This window comes from Aphelocoma coerulescens, chromosome 13 (genome assembly GCF_041296385.1).
Source record: "Aphelocoma coerulescens isolate FSJ_1873_10779 chromosome 13, UR_Acoe_1.0, whole genome shotgun sequence".
NCBI classification, from domain to species: domain Eukaryota; kingdom Metazoa; phylum Chordata; class Aves; order Passeriformes; family Corvidae; genus Aphelocoma; species Aphelocoma coerulescens.
The window spans coordinates 15627121-15647268 of NC_091027.1; the positions used below are offsets into that span (position 1 = coordinate 15627121).

Consider the following 20148-nt stretch of genomic DNA (forward strand, 5'->3'; position numbering starts at 1 on the left):
TTTACTTAGTGCTAGATGGATTTTATTATCCTATCAAAGATAATACGGTGTTTTTCATTGGAACAGAATGAAAAGTTGTAACCTGTTCCATTGTCAGTAAACGTTGCTCTGCATTTTAATGACATAAAGATGTTATCTAAGCACAGTGAGAGATGGTTGCTCTTTTTACTGATATTTGTGCTTTTGGCCTTCTGTGGTATAGAGAAAATTATGCTGCAGCTCTTTATCTGGGTGGGTACTGTTCCTCTTGCTAGAGGTGGGGAAGTGTTTGATCCATTTGGAATCTTTGTCACATGAATAATCTGGGAATGCAGTCTTAGGGAAACAGTTGTTTTAAACTGCTGTGTAGTTCCTCAGGTACAAAAGTCAAAGTTTCAGCAATTTGGTTTTGGGTGTGAAGAATAGCTTTAGCTATTCTTTAGCTACAGGCCTGGCTGGACACAGGTAACATCTTTGACTTTGTGAAGGAAGCAGGGAACAGATGTTTCAAGACTTTTGTTTTATTTCCCCTCTTGGAGAATGGTGTCTAGCAGGAACTAAGAACCAGAAATCACTTCCAATACAAAGGGAACTTGGGTTATTTCTCATCACTCTTCTCAGTAAACAAATTTGCTGTAACATTAATGCCAAGTGAGATGCATGCAACTAAATCAAGTTGCTCAGGCAAGCCGAAAGAGATTAATGGCAACATATAGTTATTTATCTTCTCTTCATTGAAACTATCATTTATAAATATTGAGACTAGAAGGAAAATTGTGGACTGTGTGGTTAATGTTGGCTATGAAATTCCACGTAATTCATTTCTGCTTCAGCTCAGTAATTTTTTCCTGAAGTGACAGCATGGATGAGAAATGCTAAATGGAGTTGACCTAGTTTATGGTTGTGAGAAACAGACAGATTCTCTGACATATGCTTGCCTATTCTAGTATTAAAAACAGTAATTGTAAGCTGTAAGTGTTTAAAGCAGTCATACATCTGGCCTCTCAAAATAAGTAATTTGAAAACTGCTAAGTTTAAACTGTCTGGATCTTTTTGAAAGACTGTTGGATCAAAATTTCACGTCTTTTTCCCATTGTCGGTCTGACTTGTCCCAAAAAGAGGAAGTCAAGAGTTGCTTTTGCTTCCAGAAATTTGGGAAGTAATTATTTGGCAGGCCTGATACAGTCATGGATGTTAGTACTGTTTTCTGTTGTGCTGCATTAGGGTTTTGTCTCTTGTCTGTCTAGGTCTCTTATAGTCAGTTTTTAACCTTATCTCTTGTTTGATAGGAAGTAGAAACTGCACATCTGCAGTCACTGAACCAGATAAAACTGCAAAACTTTAAAATGTCTTGCTAAAATATGGTTTTGAAGCTCCTTGTTCATGCACATTTGTAGATTAAAGGTCTGCAATTGAGTCCTATCTGTGACAGTGTTGCAGCTTTAAGTGGCAGCTCAAACTCATCAGGGAAATTTTCTGGAGTAGTTTTGTTAAAGAAAAACCATGTTCTCTAAACAGTGAGTAGCATGATTTTTATTGCCTTTGTCTAAAACTATTTTCCTGTCTGGGGAATCCTAAGGTGAGACCCAGAAAATCTGTGGGATTGTGGCACACAAGCTGATGAAAGAGAGGAGGGAAATATATCTGTTGGCTTGCTGGTTTTGTACTGTTCATTCTACTGAAAAGCACATATTTATGTCATTTAGCTGCTGCAGCATACTGTGTTATTTAAAACATAACCTTACCATGCCCTGATCTTTTATGTTCAAGGTCCACATACAAAGTTATGATGGGGATACCAAAATAGTGCTGCTATTCTTTCCTTACTCAGTCCTGTTTTCTGCTTTTGTGTGCAGACATTCTAATCATGTTGTCTACATCCTGTGTACAGTCTTCAAGGTGATGCTTAATAGTCTGCTGTGTTCCACACCTCTTGGCATTTTAATGAGAGATTGGCTCTTGCTTTTACTCTGCCAGTGGTGCCACCCCTCATAGTCCCTTCCTACACCTTAGTTTGTTTACTTCTCTAGAAAGCACAAAATAAGTCCAATTTTAAGTCTGGTGCTGTGAAATAGGTAATGAATGGTGTGTTGTTTTTCAGGGAGACAGTAAAAAAATGGAGGATGCTGGTGCTTACTTGATGTTGCCTTCTGTCCGTCAGCACACAGAAAACAAAGGAGCAACCTTAGTCAGGAGCTCAAGTATTGTTGGGGGGCTTTCAGTCAGCTCTCGAGATGCATTTTACATTTCAACTCTTGTTTGTTCTACAAAGTTAACTCAGAATGGTATGTATCTTCTAAAGAGGTGGGAGTTTTAGAAAGAAAACATTTGCACAGATTGATAAACACATTTGAAATTTTAATGTCTGTCTGTTTATTTTCTATTAGTGGGCTTGCTGGGTCTCTTGAAGTGGCGCATGAAGCCAGAGCTGCTTCAGGAGAACCTGGAAAAGCTGAAGATTGTGGATGGAGAGGAAGTAGTGAAGGTAAATCTTTAAATAGTTATTCTAGTAATAGTTATTCTTCAGGCCCCTTCATATATAATGCCTTTGTTAGTTTGCAAAGAACATGAGCAAAGCTCTTCATTAGCGAGAGCAAGAAAGCAAACACCTGGGCAGGATTCTTCACAGTGCTGGCCAGCCCTTTTTCTACTTTTTGATCTCAAATATCTCTGGCATTGGCTATTGTTGGGCTGAGGCATTTGCAAGATTATTACTAGGAGAAGAAGATAGTAAAGATAAAATATTTTCCACAATCTCTATTTATCTGTTTCCTTTTGTCTATCTGAAGTAGAACAAACAATTCCTACTGCTTTCTTTGCAGTACTTAATATTAATTTACATGTTGATATTAAATCCAAGAAGTGTTATGTACCCAACTAAGCTCTTTCTTAATGTAACGAGTATCATGTGAATAAAAAATTGTTATTATTTTGGAAAATGGCAGACACTATTTATTACCTTTGTGTCTTTAAACTCAAACTTTAGTTGTCTCTGGAGAGAAGGAATGAATATTAAAAAAAAAAAAAAAAAAAGGAGGAGTGGATTTTTTTTAACCAAAGATTTGTGTCCCAAGTTACTGAGGTACTTTTCTTTGATTTAGAACAGAATTTGAATTAGACCACAGAAATAGGAATAGTGTTTTTATGTATATATGAAAATAGCAACTACTAATCTGTGTCACTAAGGAATGCAGTTTTAACAAGTTTCATATTTTATACAATATTTTTATCTTTTCCATAACTCTGAGCTAAGCATGTATTATTGATTGCTCATGTGTCTGAGGATGTAGGTTCTTAAAATTAAAGCAGCTAGAGCCTAAATCCTTGGAAATGTTTTCTGAATTTAAGTGATGCTTCAGTAACAGTAGTAAAATTCTAACTTGAGGGAAACCAAGTCTGTTATCAGAAAACATTCATGTGAGGTTTTCAAGTTGAATTGGTTATCAATTTGTCCTTTTGTGTTGTTCTATAGTTTCTCCAGGATACATTGGATGCCCTGTTTAACATCATGATGGAACATTCCCACAGTAATGAGTATGACATTCTTGTCTTTGATGCACTGGTAAGAATCAGCACCAATGATTTTATTTGTCAAAGTAAAGAACTTTAGAATTTTGAACAAACTATGAAGTTGTTAATTTTAGAGAATTAATCTTAAAGTCTCTACAGAACAGAGGGATATTACTCATTGACTGAAAATTGAATTTCTTTAAAAACCTAAATAGTGAATTACCAGAAATATTTTTAGAAAGTCAATATTTAAATTTGAAATGTAACTCTGGCTAATTGTGTCCCTGTCTGTTTAGATCTATATCATAGGGCTCATTGCAGACCGTAAGTTTCAGCACTTTAACACTGTTTTGGAAGCATATATCCAACAGCACTTTAGTGCAACCTTGGCATACAAGTAAGTTTGTTTTATCTTCTTCCTCTTTTTTCCTAAACCTTCACCATCCCATAAAGGAAAGTAAATCCTGCTTGTGACTTTTCTGATGTAATTAGTGGTAGCTGTTGTTTTGATGCTGCTGTTTGCTTATCTGCCTCTGAGGCATATTTGGTTATAAATGGAATTAATGAACCAATAGCAAATGATTTGGGGTTAAATGATGCTTTGGCATTTGTTTTCTGTTGCCTGGATTTTGCTGTGTCTGAGCACTTCAGATGTATCCCGTTAAATTTATCAGAAGATGCTTTGCTGTAAAGCCTCTCCCTTCATATCCCTGGCCTTAAGCTGAAATGCCTCAAGTGAGGGAGGGCTTGAGGATGTCCTTAACCCATTTACATAGGTTTCCACTTCTTTTTTCACATCAAGCAAACTCAAGGGGAAAAGAATTGTTTGGGAATTGTCAAGTCTTTATATGCATTTCAGTCTGATGTTGGGTCAGGAGGGTTCAGTGCAGTGAACTGGAATTTTGATATTTGTTATGTGTCCTGCTGTAAACAGAGTTTTAGTATTTGTTACATGGTCATGCCAGTGGGCAGGTGGATGGACTTGTAGTGGTTTATTTATTTATTTGTTTTCAACTTCTGGAGCTTCCACATAATGCTCAGATGGGAAGACACGGACTCATAGAAGAGAGTAAAAACCATGAGGACATGTTATACACCAAATTTAATGCTGGATTCCTACTTTATTTAGAATAGGTTTTTGCAGATGCTGGTAGGATAAAATGACTGAATTATGAAGGAAGGTAGCATCTTCAGCTGGTGCTGATCTCTGGATGTGCTATAACAAGATAGATGTGGGTTTTTAATCTACCTGATATCTTGTTCTGGCAGCTTAATGGAGTGGCAGATTGAAGCAGAACTTTAATTTGGAATATGAATAGTACATGGAAGACCTGAGCTGAAGGTTTGAAATAGTTGAGCATATCTTCTAGTGCCTGTGCTGAATTTGCCTTAGTTCTAACTCAACAGAAAATGTCACAAAAAATCATGCACTAGAACATGAGTTTCCTGGAGTTGAAAGGCAGCAGTGCAAAACCAGCCCTTTCTGACACCCCAGTAAAGTTGAAGTGAGCATTAGTGGGCTCAGAAAGCTCAAGCACAAAGAATGTTCTCTTCTTCAACCCTCTCTCACTCCATAAGTAATAAGCACATGTAATTTAATGCTTTATATTACTGTGAAAGAAGAGAAGGAAGGGTACAGGACCTCTCAGGACAGCCTTATTTGCATAAAATATTTCTAAGACTTACCTGGCTGGGAGTTTCTGATGACTTAATCTATATGGTAGAGGCAAAATAATAATGTTTATGGTTGTTCCCCACATCATTTGTTTTCTTGGCATTATTGATTCAATGCAAGAATCTTCTTCATGGAAGATTTACTCTGTTTCCAGAATTATTTATGAAATAAACAAGTGTGTGTGGCCTAATTCCTAACTAGGAAGGAGCTACTGTGTCCCAGACATATTATAACCATGTTATGTCATGGTTGGTTGGCCAAACTGTTACCTATTTATTCAGTTCCTGTTTAGTCATCCTTTCTCCTGGCTTTTAGAGAGCTCTGAGAGGGCTTAATGTGCACTCCCCGTACATACAATTTGGGTAAATTTTGTTCCAACTCAGAGAAGCTATAAAAGGGAGTAAATGGAAACACACAATGGTTGTAATGCCCAGAAGGCTCAGAGGCTGAAAGCACAGCATTTTTGTCCTGAAATGTGAGTTAGGCTGGGGATGTGTATTAGTTACGCAGAAAGTTGGTTGTTGGCTTTGTTTGTTTAGGGCAGGGGACAGTAGATCTCCATTTCTGTTGTCATTTAGGAAAAAAACCCAACCACCCTTAACTTAGTCCTTATGGCTGCATTAAGATCAAGATTGCATTATTAGTATTGGTTTAATCATTTAAGATGATTCTATAACTATAAATTAAGGGACTTAATTTTAGGTGAAGTTCTGCACTTTTCTAGCAGGCTGTGTGTTTAGCAAAAAGTTGCTCTCAGATCCAGAGTAAGGAAGTGTTTAATAAAATAAATAATTTAAGCAGATATTGCTGTGTACTGGAATACTGTAATATTTACATGCAGTTAATTAGAGTGGGGTGGTGTTTAATCACTGCTCAGTGCAGGTAGGCAGATGTAATATTTCATGTTACCTTGTGCATGTGTATTACAAACTTCTGTAAAGGTGCCTCCAGGACTGTGAAAAGTCATGCTGCTCTTTTGGGATTGCAGGTTGCTCTCTTGCTTGTGCAGCTACGAATTTGCTCCTCATTTGTTTGTACTGACAGAATTTGTGCAACATAAATGCAGAAGTACATGCAGCCTGTTTTGTTGTATGTGCTCGACTAAGCATGAACATATATTTAGAGTTGCCAAACAAGTTAAAGAAGTTAATATAAAAAATAATAATAAAACCAAATTGTTTTAAATTTTTTTTTAACTTCAGGAAATTAATGAGTGTTCTGAAGACTTATTTGGATACTTCCAGCCGAGGAGAGCAATGTGAGCCTATCCTAAGAACTCTGAAAGCACTGGAATATGTTTTCAAGTTCATTGTTAGATCAAGGACATTATTTTCACAGTAAGTACTCAGATATTGCAATTTAATTACCTGTCAGACATAGAATGAGACCTGAGAAGTATAAAAAGTTGATTCTAAAATAGAAATGGTTTTTATTTTTACAAATAAAACATAAAAACTGGCAACTTCTCTAAAATACAGATATTGCTCACATATTTTTTGGAGAGGGAATATTCAAAAATCTGCTTTCTGATTCTCAGTGTAAATTCCAGAGATGTATTTAGCAATAGCAGCAGGTCTCAAAGCATGATTATTCTTTGTGTCAGGTGGCTTGGCCTAAGACCAGTGGATGGCCAAACGTCTCAACAGATGGCCGGAGGCTGGAGACTTGTCCTTGAGAACACAGTGTTCAGCCCCTCAGACTGTGCACAGAGCAGTGTCATTTCAGTAACCATGGTCACACTGAATTTAGGGGTTTGGGTCTCCTGTTGAGGAATTTATAGGGAAGACTCCATGGACTGGATGTGTGTAGCTCAGGCAAACAGAGGAGGTGTATTTACAAGTGAAGTTCAGGTTTAGGGGGAAAGGAGGATGGGAGAATGAAGTAAATGAAAAGTGGAAGGAGAAAAATTACACACTGATAACTGCACTCTCCCCATATACCAGAGACCCACTTCCTCAATTCTTTTCTGCTTCACCTTTCTCCATTTATCCTGAGCTGGCTTCCCATACAGCTTGTTCTGATGTCCTTTTGCTCTGTGGCTGAAGGAATGCAGGGGCAGAGGCCAGGCAGTGGCAGACTCAGGCCTGGAGGGAGAGCGAGTTGCTGGGTGTTGTGTTTGTGGCTGGCATTCACCAGAACAGGAAGGTGTTCTGTTCTAGCTGTCTTTTGCTCAGTGAGAACTCTAATACCATTTTTCTCTGTTATTCCACAGTCCATTAAAAAAAAAAAAAAAATCCATGTGGATTTATAGTTTTGTAAAATTAAGTTTACTTGCTGAATTATGAAGTTTTGGTTGAAGTAGGAGTAGATTCAGAAGGTATTTGCTGCTATAGATAGTACCTTAGAAATATTATTGTCTCTAGGAACTTACCATTTATAGATGGATACAGGAAAACAAGGTGTAAAGCTGTATAAGGAAGGAGATGATGCTCAGGAGAGCAGAATATAGCTTTATATTTTATGTTTTTATCATAGGTGACATGGCAGAAGGGGACATTAGAGTTTTTGGGGAAGGAAGCATTGTGTAGAGGATTATGGAAAATTTCTTGTCTGGATGAAGGTCATAAGGCAGAAGGGGTTTGCTTGGAGAACTGTGGTCCTCATTTTAATCTCTCATGTTATCTCACAGCTAAAAGTGTTCATTGGACAATCTGTCACAAAGTAGGTTATTGCCATGTGTTGCATATTCAGGTGATTATCCACACGTATCTACTCCTACTTAACTAGAGGTCTGAAACTATACATTGATTGGGCAATTATTGTTATTATTGTAGGTAGTCTTATGTTTCAAGTTGAAAAGAAAAGCAAATGACACTGCAGTACATAACTTTAAAAAGAGATTTTTCTCTTCTGATAGAGCAGAAAAGGCAGCACTTAGCTCACATTATTCTACTCACATTTCAGGACTCTCTTGTCATCTTGGCTTTTTTCTTAGCTTGTTTTTCTTTAACTTTTGACAGCTGTTTCACATAGCTAGTTTCACATGTCACCAGTGTTTTTATTCTCTGTGTAGGCAGTGTTTAGCACTAAGAGCCAGTATGAACAATACAGAAGAGATAATCTGAGGGATTAAAACTTTTGGACAGGGAATGGAGAAGTAATGGAGTGAGCTCAATTTAAATGCACTTTTAAACTTTTAAGTGTCAAATGGAGACTTTTTTTCAAAAAGAAGACTGGTTAATGGGGCCAGTAAAAATAGCTCTTGGAAAAAGTGGCAATAGCAGCAGAAGACAGAAATTGTTATAATTTGTGAAAAATATCCTAGAGTAGCTCAGTTGTAGTGGGGAAAGAAACCCCAATTTTTTTTGCATATAAGTTACTTTGAAAGTAAAATGACTTATATAAGCTCCAGTCTGGAAGGTGCCATGCTTCAGAGGCTTTTAAAACAATTGAAGGTGGTTATGTAGTGTTCAGACTGAGGAATTTCTACACCACACAGTGAATAGCAGTTATAACCCATTGGGGAAATAGCTGTGTACATAATATTGGATCAGCTTCTGAAATAGGTATTTAGTGTTAAATCTGTTACATCTAGGAGGATGAAACTTTCTGATTCTGAAAGGATAACCTAATGCATCTCTCAACAGATTATATGAAGGCAAAGAACAAACAGAATTTGAAGAATCAATGAGGAGACTCTTTGAATCCATCAACAACCTGATGAAAAGCCAGCATAAAACTGCCATTTTGTTGCAGGTTGGTGTGTGCTTGGAAACCAGCTGGATTTGGTTTTCTGTATGGTTTTTGTATGTGGCCTTTTTTATTTTTGATCTTTTTAAATTGAGGAAAAGACACTCAGGAAATTTATCCAATATGCCTCTTTTGTAATTCTCCTCTACTGGAAGAGCAGGTTGTCTGACAAATTTGAAGCCTAGTTTGAAAAGGTCAGGACAAGATACACTTACAGAAATTCTATGAATGTAGTCAGGGAAAGAACTGTGACACAGATGTTGGAACCATTCAACCAATCTAATGACATGAAGCCTCCAGTGGGACCTGAACACTTAATTCTTGAGTTTCTCCAAATAATGTTAAACAGGGATTCCACCATCTTAGTTGGGAAAATAAATTTTATTGTCTCATCTTTGGAAGTTACATTGTTTAAGCTGAAAATAGAATCAGGGTTTGCCATTCATGTCAATCTTAGTTATTCTAACACTTCAGAATCTGATGTTTTAAAGAAAACTAGAAAAACAGGAGCTATTAACATCTGTAATATCAAATAATTTGCAGTTCTGTATTAAGATGAAAAACTATCAGGATTTTCTGTGGAGTAAAATGTAGAAGATTTATTAGGCAGCTGCAATACTGATGCTTCATACATCCTTTATTAAAAACTCATTGTATTTATTTCGCTGGAATTTTCCTCTGGCTTTGTGTTTTGATTCCTTTTGATATGACTTAGATTTGAAGTGGAAGCCCATGAAAACATCTGTCTTGAATAAAACCTCAGGTGGCTGATCTTGAGGTTTGTATTAGCTGACACTTTGCATGGAGTGTTAATGTGCAACTGCAAAAGAGCTGAAAAAGTAAATACCAAGTTAATTGTATAATACCATGGTTACAGTAATGTTCTAAATGCCTTTGAAAATCAATCAGATCCACTGTTACTTGATAATTCTGTAGAGGCCTTCCTTGGAATAGTTTATGTATTTGAATACTACATTGGAAGCAGGAGAAACTTCTGAAGAAAAAAAAAGCATCTTTAAAGTAATACTGAAAGAGTTTATATAATAATGTTTGCTCTTATGGTACTTGTACTAATTAGGAAAGAGATCTTGGAGGATTTCATGCTCTTTGGGAGAGCATGTCACATCACTGCATTCTGCCCTGCCTCATCTCAAAGTGGCTGTGTGGGATTGTCCATCTGTGTTTCCCTAATGAGCAGGGTAGTTTCTTCTTGAGAGTGACAAGAAAGGGTCACAGAAAACTCCTTCTTCCTCAAGAGTTGCTGGGTGTGCAAGTGGCAATGGTGCACCTGAAAGGCTGGTGGGAGTGTTCCAGAACAGGGTGTAGTGCCAGTGGCACCATAACACTGCATGTATTGAGGAATGATGAGTGTGCCTACCCTCACTTCCATATTTGCATGTTTAATGCCAGTTCCTAATCTTACACCTCTTTAGCAAAAATGCACGCTATCTTGGCTGATGTTCCTCAGAAATAGCAGAACTTTGAAAACAGAACTGAGCACCTCTTAGAAGGACTAAGCCTAGAAAGAAATCTAGGCTAATTTTAAAGAGCACATAAGTGTGTTTCATAAACAGACTGGTTAGTAAACAGTTATGCTTTGATCAATACCATATTGAAAAGGAGTATTTTTGATTTCTAATGAGTGCTGTCAGTTGTGCAAAATGGGTCCTATTTATTCCTAAGCATGAAGCACTAGTGGGATTTTGGGTATCTAAATCTGCATAAGGTACTGGAAGTTTTCTTTTTAGCAGGATTATTTTATGGCAGATGTGAAATACTGGTTTACATCATAACTGTGTTCTTGTTCCAAATACTAATGACTCATACAGCTGTGTCTCTGAGAGAAGTCTACAAAGAGATTGCTTTACATACAGTAAATAAAAACTACTGTATTGATGTTATAGAATTCTAATGGGAGAGGCACGGAATGAGAAGTGTCCAGCTGTAGTTTAGTGCTGGCTGCTGGAAATAAGTTTAATGGGGGGAACAAATATGAAATTAACACTCCCACTTCATCATGAACTCCATAAGCAAGTCAGCCACAGCTTTCACAAGGGACAGTATTTCTGTGCCTGTTTGGAGGAGACTTTCGTGATGATACCTGAGACTCCTGCTCTGGTGGGTGGATGCAGACCAGAAAATACAGATAATTTCTGCTGAGAGGGAGGAGAAAGGAGTAGGAAGAAATTCATAAATCTGCCTCTGCCTAAATCCAAGACTGATTTCCCTTGGGGAATTTGAGGTGACAATGATAGATGTTGTAGTAGTACAAATTAACTTTGCAGAGTAAGGGACAGGTGATTCAGTGATTCTACAGACACATGAGACTCCATAGGTGTTACACTTTGCATACCCAGAGAGGGAAGTTCAGAGAGTCTTTTGGAAAAATACAGGAATAATCAGAAAATTAAAACTGTCTTAAATCTGTCACAGTTGGTATTATCATTGATAAGTGGAACTAGGTTGGTAGGATCAATTGAAAATTTTCAAGTAGATTATTGTCTGAAGATATCAGAGAATAAAGTTTTAGCAGCCCTTAAGAAAGTTAAAGTAATTGGGTTTCTCAGGATATTGAACTAGTTTGCAGAGCCTTTAAATGTGAATTTTTAACTCTTATTTCATCCTTGGTTGTCCAAATGCCTATTGGGTTTAACTGTAGATGATTTAAAGAATTATTTCGAAACCTGAAGTTTCTTGGTCTCTGCTATCTTTTTTTTACTTTTTCTTTTTTTTAATTTGGAGCTCAGTATTTTAGCCAGTAGTAATTTTCCAGTTGTTTTTACCGATAAAATCACACTCAGACTTGCATTGAAAATTAATTCACTCAGGAAAAGATTGTTTATAAAATTATGTGTTATATGGAACAGCCTCATCTGTGCCAGAAGCACTTTATTGTTTCAATTTAACTTTATCTACTGAGTGACATCTTACTTCCTAATCTGTTAAATGGTGTATACATTTACAAAAAGTTAAAAATCTATCTTTTCAGTCCTTGTTCTCAAGCTGACTGAAGTGGATTGAGGCTTTGATTTATTGTAATGTCTGAGCTTTGAGAAGGGCAGATAGCTGGTTCTGTTTTGCAGCACTGTTCATACAAACTTTGAACAGCTGAAGATTGAGTTGTTAATTTATTGTTGGTGAACTGGAAATGTTCATGTTAATCCACATTAGCCTTTCTTAAAAAAAACAGCTTCTGGAGTTGGTCAAGTTATCTCTTTTTTTAAAGAAGCAGACAGAATCCTTCCCAACTTCAGCATTGCTTGAAGTAATTAAGCTACAATTAGGATTATATTTTCAATATCCCTACTGTGCTGATGTTTAAGAGCAACCATCTGAGCTGCAGAGTGGCCTGGGTGTGGGTCCTGGCATGGCACTCTGTAAGGTTGGCCCTTGTAGTGGAGATTTGAAGTGGTTTAAGTTCACCAGTACAACTATCAATGTGCAGGTGTAGGGTAAGGGTTCCTTTTAAGAGTTTTTTACAGATTGTTCTTGTAATTATTTGAACCAATTAGTACAGAACTTATTTTGTCTTTACAGTGGAAGGACTTTCTAGGTACTAGAGAGAAACCTTTCTTTAATTTATTTTGGCAAGGTTGATGTTACAGCTTTGTTGCATTTATCAGTTGCTTTGCTGTAGCCATTGCTGGTGACTTTTGTAGATTTTAGAGAGATTTTTTTTATGAAGTCTGTACTTCTGGGGGAGAGAACCCCTGAAATCTGGAAACCTGGAAATCAGTTTCCAGAACCTGCGAAGATTTTGGTGAAGGGAAGCTTGGGGGTGAGGGGGAATAGGGGAGGTACCTATCCTTTGTCTGAGCCCTCAGGGAAAACCCCTTCATTTTTAGCGGATGTGTTTTGTGTCTGTTTAAATCATCCTCGATTTCTGGGGAATAAAATTAAATGAATGATTTTTAAATTTCAGATTATGTTTTTTAGATCATCCTACTGTTGACTTCTGACTGTTGACTGTCTGTGAGTGTGCCCTTTCATTGACCAGCTTGTGCTCTCAACCTTAATTTACGAATCAAGCCCCTGCTCCCTTTCCAACTGTTCTGTTCCCCAACTGACACACCACATTTGACCTACAGATGGTCTTGTCTGCTGCAAATGTCACCTCTCCCCAGCTCACTCCTAGGCACTGATTTGAGAAAGCACAACTCCCTGTGCTGTGCATGCTTTCAGAAACCTTAGATGACATGTTCTCAAGGTCATTGAAACATAGGAAAAAGAAATTGTCTGTGGCATTGAAAAGTAGGAAAAAATAACAGAACATGAAGATATTGCCTTTCTCTCATCCTTCCCCACACACTTTTGATCCACCCTATTGCTGCAGTAGACTTCGAGGACTTTATGCATCTCTGTAGAGTTTTCTTATGAGAGAGCAAGCCTAGAAAGGTACTGATAGTGATGCTTTGCTTGTGGTGCACAATGGGGGATGGTACAGTAACTTCTTAAAGTTGCCTTGATGGCAAGTAAAATTAGATTAAGAAACAGAGCACCAGTGATTTCTTCGAATGTACTTTTCATCTCATGGGTAGTCAAATTTCATGAATATGTATAATGTAATGCTGCAAAAAGAGGGCAGCTAAAAATAAGCTTGGTCAGGAATAAAGGTTAAAATAAATTTAACAGTACATTGTATATGTAAGAAATAATTTTCTGCAGTGCTGTGGGTTTATCTGTACCCGCTTAAAAAACTAATCTCTTAAGGTTTGAAGAATGCAGAACATCTTGTACTGCTGACTAGGAGATTTTAATGACTTCATTAAGGGCAGTGCTCAATTGTGTCCATAGTGCATCATTTGAAGCAATTATTGCAAATGAAACTTGGGAGTCTAAAATAGTGCAGGGGATATACTTGTAATTGTACTTCAGCTGGAACTATGGATCTGCAGAGAGGTTGCAGCTCTATCCTTCCCACTTCCCTCCTATGCAAGTGTAGAACACGGAATATGTGAAAGTCAGACAGCACAATGGTCCAGGAGTCAGTGGCGCACTGCTTGAAATATTTTGTGGCCACTGGTGGCTCTATCTTTTATCAAACATCTTTCACAGTACCTGTGAACTGCTGTAAGATGAAACTCAGATGCTGCTGTGCAGTCTCTTCGTGCAGTATTTGTAGCTTGAAAAGCGAGGAACAGCACGTGTCTGAAATAAAGCTGGAGCCAGTTTCCAGCCCAACACAAGTATTTGTATGGGTGTTTTAAATAGCCCTGGGATTTTCCAAAATCAGTAGAAGATATAATCTCTTTGTTGAAGTTGCAACAGCTTTTAAACACTCTTTTGACCTTTCTAGGCTTGTGTATGAGTGTGGGATGAGATCTGCAGGAGAATGACTTTATCTGAAGGTATCTTAAGCCAGCATTTAGTCTCTTTGAAATATTGTATTCACTCTTGCTGAAGACTAAACTCTCTTTCTCAATCAAGACATGGATAGTTTTTTGGGTTTTTTGAATTGGCTACTGCAGTGGAAATTCATACAAATAAAATTATAGCTTTATTGTGTTTAAAAGGTCTAAAAGAGAGCCAAAGAAAGCTGTGCTCTGATTGTCCTCATCCAGCCCCCCTACTTTCAAAAAGGAGACTAAGTTTTTAACAAGGAGCTTGCTGTGTACAGGTACAGAGCAATATTGAACCTAGATAGGCTTTTATCAGATAGAACTGTAACAGAAGACTTCACATCACTGTAGCTTAGTACTTGGCAAAATGTTAGTAGGAATTTATACCCTAAAGCTGCACAGTGAAGTAAAGTACTGCAAGTTAGTTTTATGCATATTAACCTTAAGTGTTAGTGGTGATTTTGAGCCTGAAATTGCCTGCTGAAGTTTTCTTTTCCCTGTAAGAATAGTAACTCGTCTCTTACCCTTGTCATGGTAAGGTTTGGTTATCCCACTATTCTGTCAAAACATACCTCAGGAATTGATAAGAGAAGATCAACCATCACACAGCTTGGCTGCAGATGGTGGGTTAGGGACATGACACCCCTTTTCATCTATTCTAGAAAGGGTGGCTCAGGGTGGGCGGATGACTGCTAACCTCAATTCTGCCTCCTGCATGGCACATTTCTGGGATGGAACTGATACTGCTCCTGCTTTGATCAGTGCTTGGTTTGCTTATTTGCATCGTGATGACACTTTTAGTGGTCTGCAAAGAGATTATCTACAAAGCCTGGACCCTTTCACTGGTCTACAAAGAGAATAAGATCCACTTGGTACTCTGGTAGTTAAGCTCTTCTGCATATCCTCAGCACAAAAGCCCTTATGCAACTCTGTGATTAAACTTATTCAAATGCCATGTAAAATTTCAGTCTGGGGAAAGAAGTCCAAGTTCATCAGTTTGTTTTGTGTGTGTATCTGTCACAGTGGTGTGCTCTGTACTGTTTAGGTACTTGTGTAGACATACAGGGTTAACAGGATCTGTCTGTTAATTCAGGTTGCTGCCTTGAAGTACATACCATCGGTTCTTCATGATGTTGAAATGGTTTTTGATGCCAAGTTACTGAGGTGAGTCACTCTTGAACATTTCCTAGTTATCAGCAATGACTTCTTATAGATCAGTTTAGGGCCTCAAAGCTACACCAGTTCCAAATAATCAAGACAGTGGTGGGTCCCTGAATGCATGTTTGTTACTGGTCTCTTGTCAATATTTGTGATATATAAATACATGTAAATCTTAAAAAATGATAGATGTTTAGAAGTACATGATTTTTTGCTCTTTCTCTCTGTCCTTATTAACACATGAGGAATTCATCTGTATGGTATTTTACACTTTTCCTTTACATGCAGCCAACTACTATATGAATTTTACACCTGCATTCCACCTGTGAAACTACAGAAGCAGAAAGTGCAGTCCATGAAGGAAATTGTACGCAGCAACCTTTTTAAAAAACAAGGTAAATAAAAAATGCCTCTAAGGTTTCAAATAAATGTGTGAAAATTTTCAGTGACTTACATGTTGTGCAATGTACGTTTGAAATGAAGTGAAACAAACACTGAAAGAGTGTGAATGCCAGAAGTCTGAGCTCTGGAGGGGATTCATCTCTTTCCACAGGATGGCAAGAGCTGTGCAAAGTGTGATTGCTGGCCTAGAGCAAGGAACAGGTGGGACTCAGAGGAACAGTTTTGTGTGGTTTTCTTACGATACAGTGGTTAGGTGGATGAGCTATATATCCTTTCAACCCATTTTAAGGTCTATAATGGAATAGGAACATGAACTGAAACCTTGTGAACACAGATGTTATATAAGGCCTCTGCCTGGGAAGAGGACAAAAAAAAATCAGATTGTGCTGTGGCATGCTCAGCTGCAATGCAGCATTTCCACTTACAGGAATTACGATGCTTCTCAACCTCTGTCAGAATTTAGTGTCTTTCTCAATTCTCAGGTGTGTTAATGACACTGAAATGTCTTTATCAGCATTGTGCTCAGTTTTCCTTCATATTTTCCCAAAAAGTGAATTTTTGCTGAAGGAATCCTATCAGAGAAGCCAAGTTTTACATTATTGGCTTCATCTCAGTGTCAAGAGTTCCGACTCCTCTCTTGTGGACCGGATGGTTGCTTCTCTCTCACCACCTTTTTGCTGTGTAGATAACCTTCAGAACTTGAAAGGCACACAGACTATTTAGATGAGTTCCAGTTTCTGACAACTTAGAGATAATGATTCCAGGAACTTGACAGCACAACAGTGCATTGCAAATAGTGCTGTGTGTGAGTAGATTGAGAGGGGATTGCTTTGTGCCCCTCGTCGTGTGTTGCCAGGAGAGTGATGCAGTTCTAACTAGCCAGGACAGATAAAAATTACACTTTATTTTAAGACCTGTGCTGCATTCCATTGAGACTGAAAGCTATATTGTAAGCTTTAACAATAACTAGCTGTGTCTGTTGTGTTTTAAGACCATTGTAGATTTCCTGGAAAAAAATGTCAAGAAAATAATGTAGTTGGTTTTATTGTTTAGATTAAATTATTAGTATTTTCACCTATCTTTATGTTAATAGTTTAATGGTCAACAGCTCTGATTTTTTTTTTTTTTTTTTTTTTTAACTATGTGTAAATATACATTTGCTTTGTATTGGTGAAACTCAAGTAGCTGCAGCTTCGGTATCTCCAGACACTGATCCAAACTATTAAGAGCAGTTCCTAATTAATTTTCAAACAGTTCTAGTCCTGCATTCACAGTTTTCTCTGGTAGTTGACTGTATCTCTGTTTAACAAGCAGAGTCTGATATATCATTGCAGTATGAGCTGCTTTTACTGCTGCTGCTTGTAAGATCAGAAGTGCCAGACATAGTTTTATCTGTGGTGCTTGTGGTGAGCAGCGTTTAGACCAGAAGGAGAAATATCCTCTCACAAGACCAAAACTCTTGGGTTAAAATAAGGCACTCTCTTGAACTCTTGATCTTACTAGAATTCAGTCAGCTACCCTGTGTTTAATACTGAGAAATTAAGTGTAAGCTATAAACTTATTTTGGTTCAATAGTTTTTCTTTAAAGAAGCTTGTCTCACTGAAGTACAATTGTTATTGGTTCATAGATCAGGAGAGGTGGTCAGGACGGCAGATCCCAGGCTTGTACAATAAGGAATAAAGCCCTAATAAAGTTTCAGAAGGAAAACAGTTGAGCATATAATAACTGTGTGCTTCACAATTCTATTCACTAACATACATCCTACAGCTCCTTTCTTCCTGTGCTCTGTATGTTCCAGAAGAGAAAAGAATGGGTTTTGGATTCCCAAGAAGATTTCATTATAGTCTGCTTAGTGTGGTGTTTGTTTCATGTGTTTAACAGGCCTTTCCTTTAGCTGAGGTCTGTTAATGCAAAATACTCTGTAAAGCTTTTACTACTTGCAGATAAATAATAATAATAGATTGCTGGTTGCTTGTAAATGCAGCTTGTCTGATGTCTTGAAATATAGCTGGTACATCATGGGAAATGTCTACCTCGGAATGCGTTGTGAATTCTAAAAAGGGGACGTGGTTTCTGTTTCTCTATTTTTTAGGTAATTATGAATAAGAAATTTTGCTAGGAAGATTTCTAATTCAGGGGACCTTTTACAAAACCAGTAAATGGTGGGTTTTGCATAGTGCTGACCAGATAATTAATACATTTTAATTTTTCCCAGACAGGTAGGTAGTGGGCTCGTTTAGTCTCACATTTGTAGATGAAAAAATGTATTGCCCAAAACCTCTCCTCTATTTTTTGCTAACATCAGACACTTGACAGCAAAACCAAGCAGCTGAGAGCATGAAGGCAGCATATCATACTTGATCCATTTCCCAGCCCTGCTCTTTCACCTATATCCTGTATATCTGGGTATTGTGATCCAAAGTTGCATTAGTAATTGACAGTTAAAGTGTTCCCACTACATAATATGTAAAAATTAACTGCTTGTTTATGTGCTTGTGGTGATTACATATGCAAGATCTACTTAAAATGTTTTTACTGTGATACTTAATATAGTAATAGTTGGTATATAACTATATAGTAATACTTAGGTGTGTTCTTTTTAGAGGAGTCTGGGGAAATGGATTGATTTTTTTTCCATGTATTACTTAAAAACAAGAGAAATCCTATGAAGAAGCACTTGCCCAAAATAGAGAAAACAAGTTGCTGTCACTTTAAAATAGAACTAAAATAAATCCTGCTTATTTTAGCTTTGTCATGACATATTGTTTTAGGAACATCATGACTTATATCATAATAGTAATAACCAGAGGATATTTTTGCTAGCTAGAAAATATTAATGTAAACATTTTGTATGTCAGTAGTTTGATGACGTGATAGAATAAAACAGCTCTTTGTTGGTAACGTAGGATTTAGAATTGCCATTATTGTAGAATTTAAAATGCCTGAAAAACACTGCTTTTTTATTTTATTTTTTTTCCTTACTGGAGTGGCAGGCATACCTTTACACCATCCTTGGTGCAATCTGGTCAGGACCAAATAGACTCTTGCAAATACATTTTCCATTTCCTGATACCATTCCATGAAGCTCTCATTCCTCTAACACAGAATGGCCAGCTAACAATGCTACTATTGCCTCGGGGTGTTACCCAAGTACCTTTTAGGGCATTTAATATTGGAGTTTCTCTGTTTAGTAATGATCTTTATACCTTTCTTTTCACCCAACTGCCCCTACACCACTAATGGCAGAAAATCATCCCTGTAATAATTACAGGGTGGTTTTTTATCTTAATGATATTTTTTGATTATTTGCATTTATGTTTTGTTTTCAGCCTTAACATTGTAATTACCATAGGGGGAGAAGCCCACGTCATGTTTAAGTGCAAGCACTGGAGAATGTGAAAAGACCAATACACAATTAAGAATCTATAATATTATGGTGATATGAAAACATTTCTGTACCATGCTGCTGTAATACTGTGCATGGTAAACAGCAAACAAATCTCTTTTCATTTACATCGCTGTGGCTTAAAATAGAAAATTCTAAAGATCCTTTTTTTGCTCTACATCGAATGCAATTGATTTTAAAATTAATTGGATAGAGAACCAAGTGTGTGTAGGGTGTAGACACCGCCTGATTCATTACTGCACTCAATGAGCTGGAAGGTCATTTACAAGAAGGAAAGCACATGTAGGCTATCTCAGAATAGGATGCAGCGTGATAATTAAGGTAAGATTGCCAACAGTATCATTAACTAAAGTTCACATTTATCTACAACAGGTAGCATTTTTTCTGACATGAATATGGAATATATTTAACTACACTGCTAATTACAGCGAAGTCTATTAATTTGCGTGTTTCAGATTATCTATTCCTCCAGACTTTATTCTCTTTCCAGGTAGTTCATGGCAGTTCCAGTTCAATTAATTTACATCCATCCCCAGAGGTATTGTCTTTATCATTCAATTGGATTGCATATACTGACACTTCTATTCCTTGACCCATTGATATTCACAGCATTTTCTAAAGAAGCAGACTTATGAAAACACAGGAAGGTATTTTAAAAAAAAAAATAATAAAAAAGCCAGTGAAATTTGTCTTTATTTAATAAAGCTACATGTGAACCTGAAGTTGGAAACCTTGAGGGTGAACTGAATTTATTGGTATGTATTCCCAGGCATTCAAAAGTTTCCACTGTACACTCAGGGAGTGCTTTCATCAGATAGGAAACGTGGTCCCGTGCACCTCTGCTGTAATTGATCTTCAAAGGCCTTGCAGCACTAAAGCACTTTTAGAAGCCTTTAAATTACATTGCCAGTTTTTTCATAGAGGCATTGATTTCTTGTTCCCACTCTGTAACTCTAACACAGCTTGGAGAGGTTATGGTGGTGCAGGT

At 37.3% G+C, this 20148-nt stretch overlaps 1 protein-coding gene across 1 annotated transcript in view; it reads left to right on the plus strand.

The window, feature by feature from the left end:
- DOCK2 (dedicator of cytokinesis 2) overlaps positions 1 to 20148 on the plus strand; it is a 151681-nt gene that overhangs the window by 20015 nt on the left and 111518 nt on the right. The window contains exons 18-25 of the mRNA XM_069029298.1: positions 2081 to 2264; positions 2367 to 2464; positions 3452 to 3541; positions 3786 to 3886; positions 6367 to 6501; positions 8752 to 8860; positions 15287 to 15357; positions 15640 to 15746. Coding sequence (XP_068885399.1) covers positions 2081 to 2264; positions 2367 to 2464; positions 3452 to 3541; positions 3786 to 3886; positions 6367 to 6501; positions 8752 to 8860; positions 15287 to 15357; positions 15640 to 15746 — 895 coding nt within the window. The remainder of the gene's footprint in view (positions 1 to 2080; positions 2265 to 2366; positions 2465 to 3451; positions 3542 to 3785; positions 3887 to 6366; positions 6502 to 8751; positions 8861 to 15286; positions 15358 to 15639; positions 15747 to 20148) is intronic.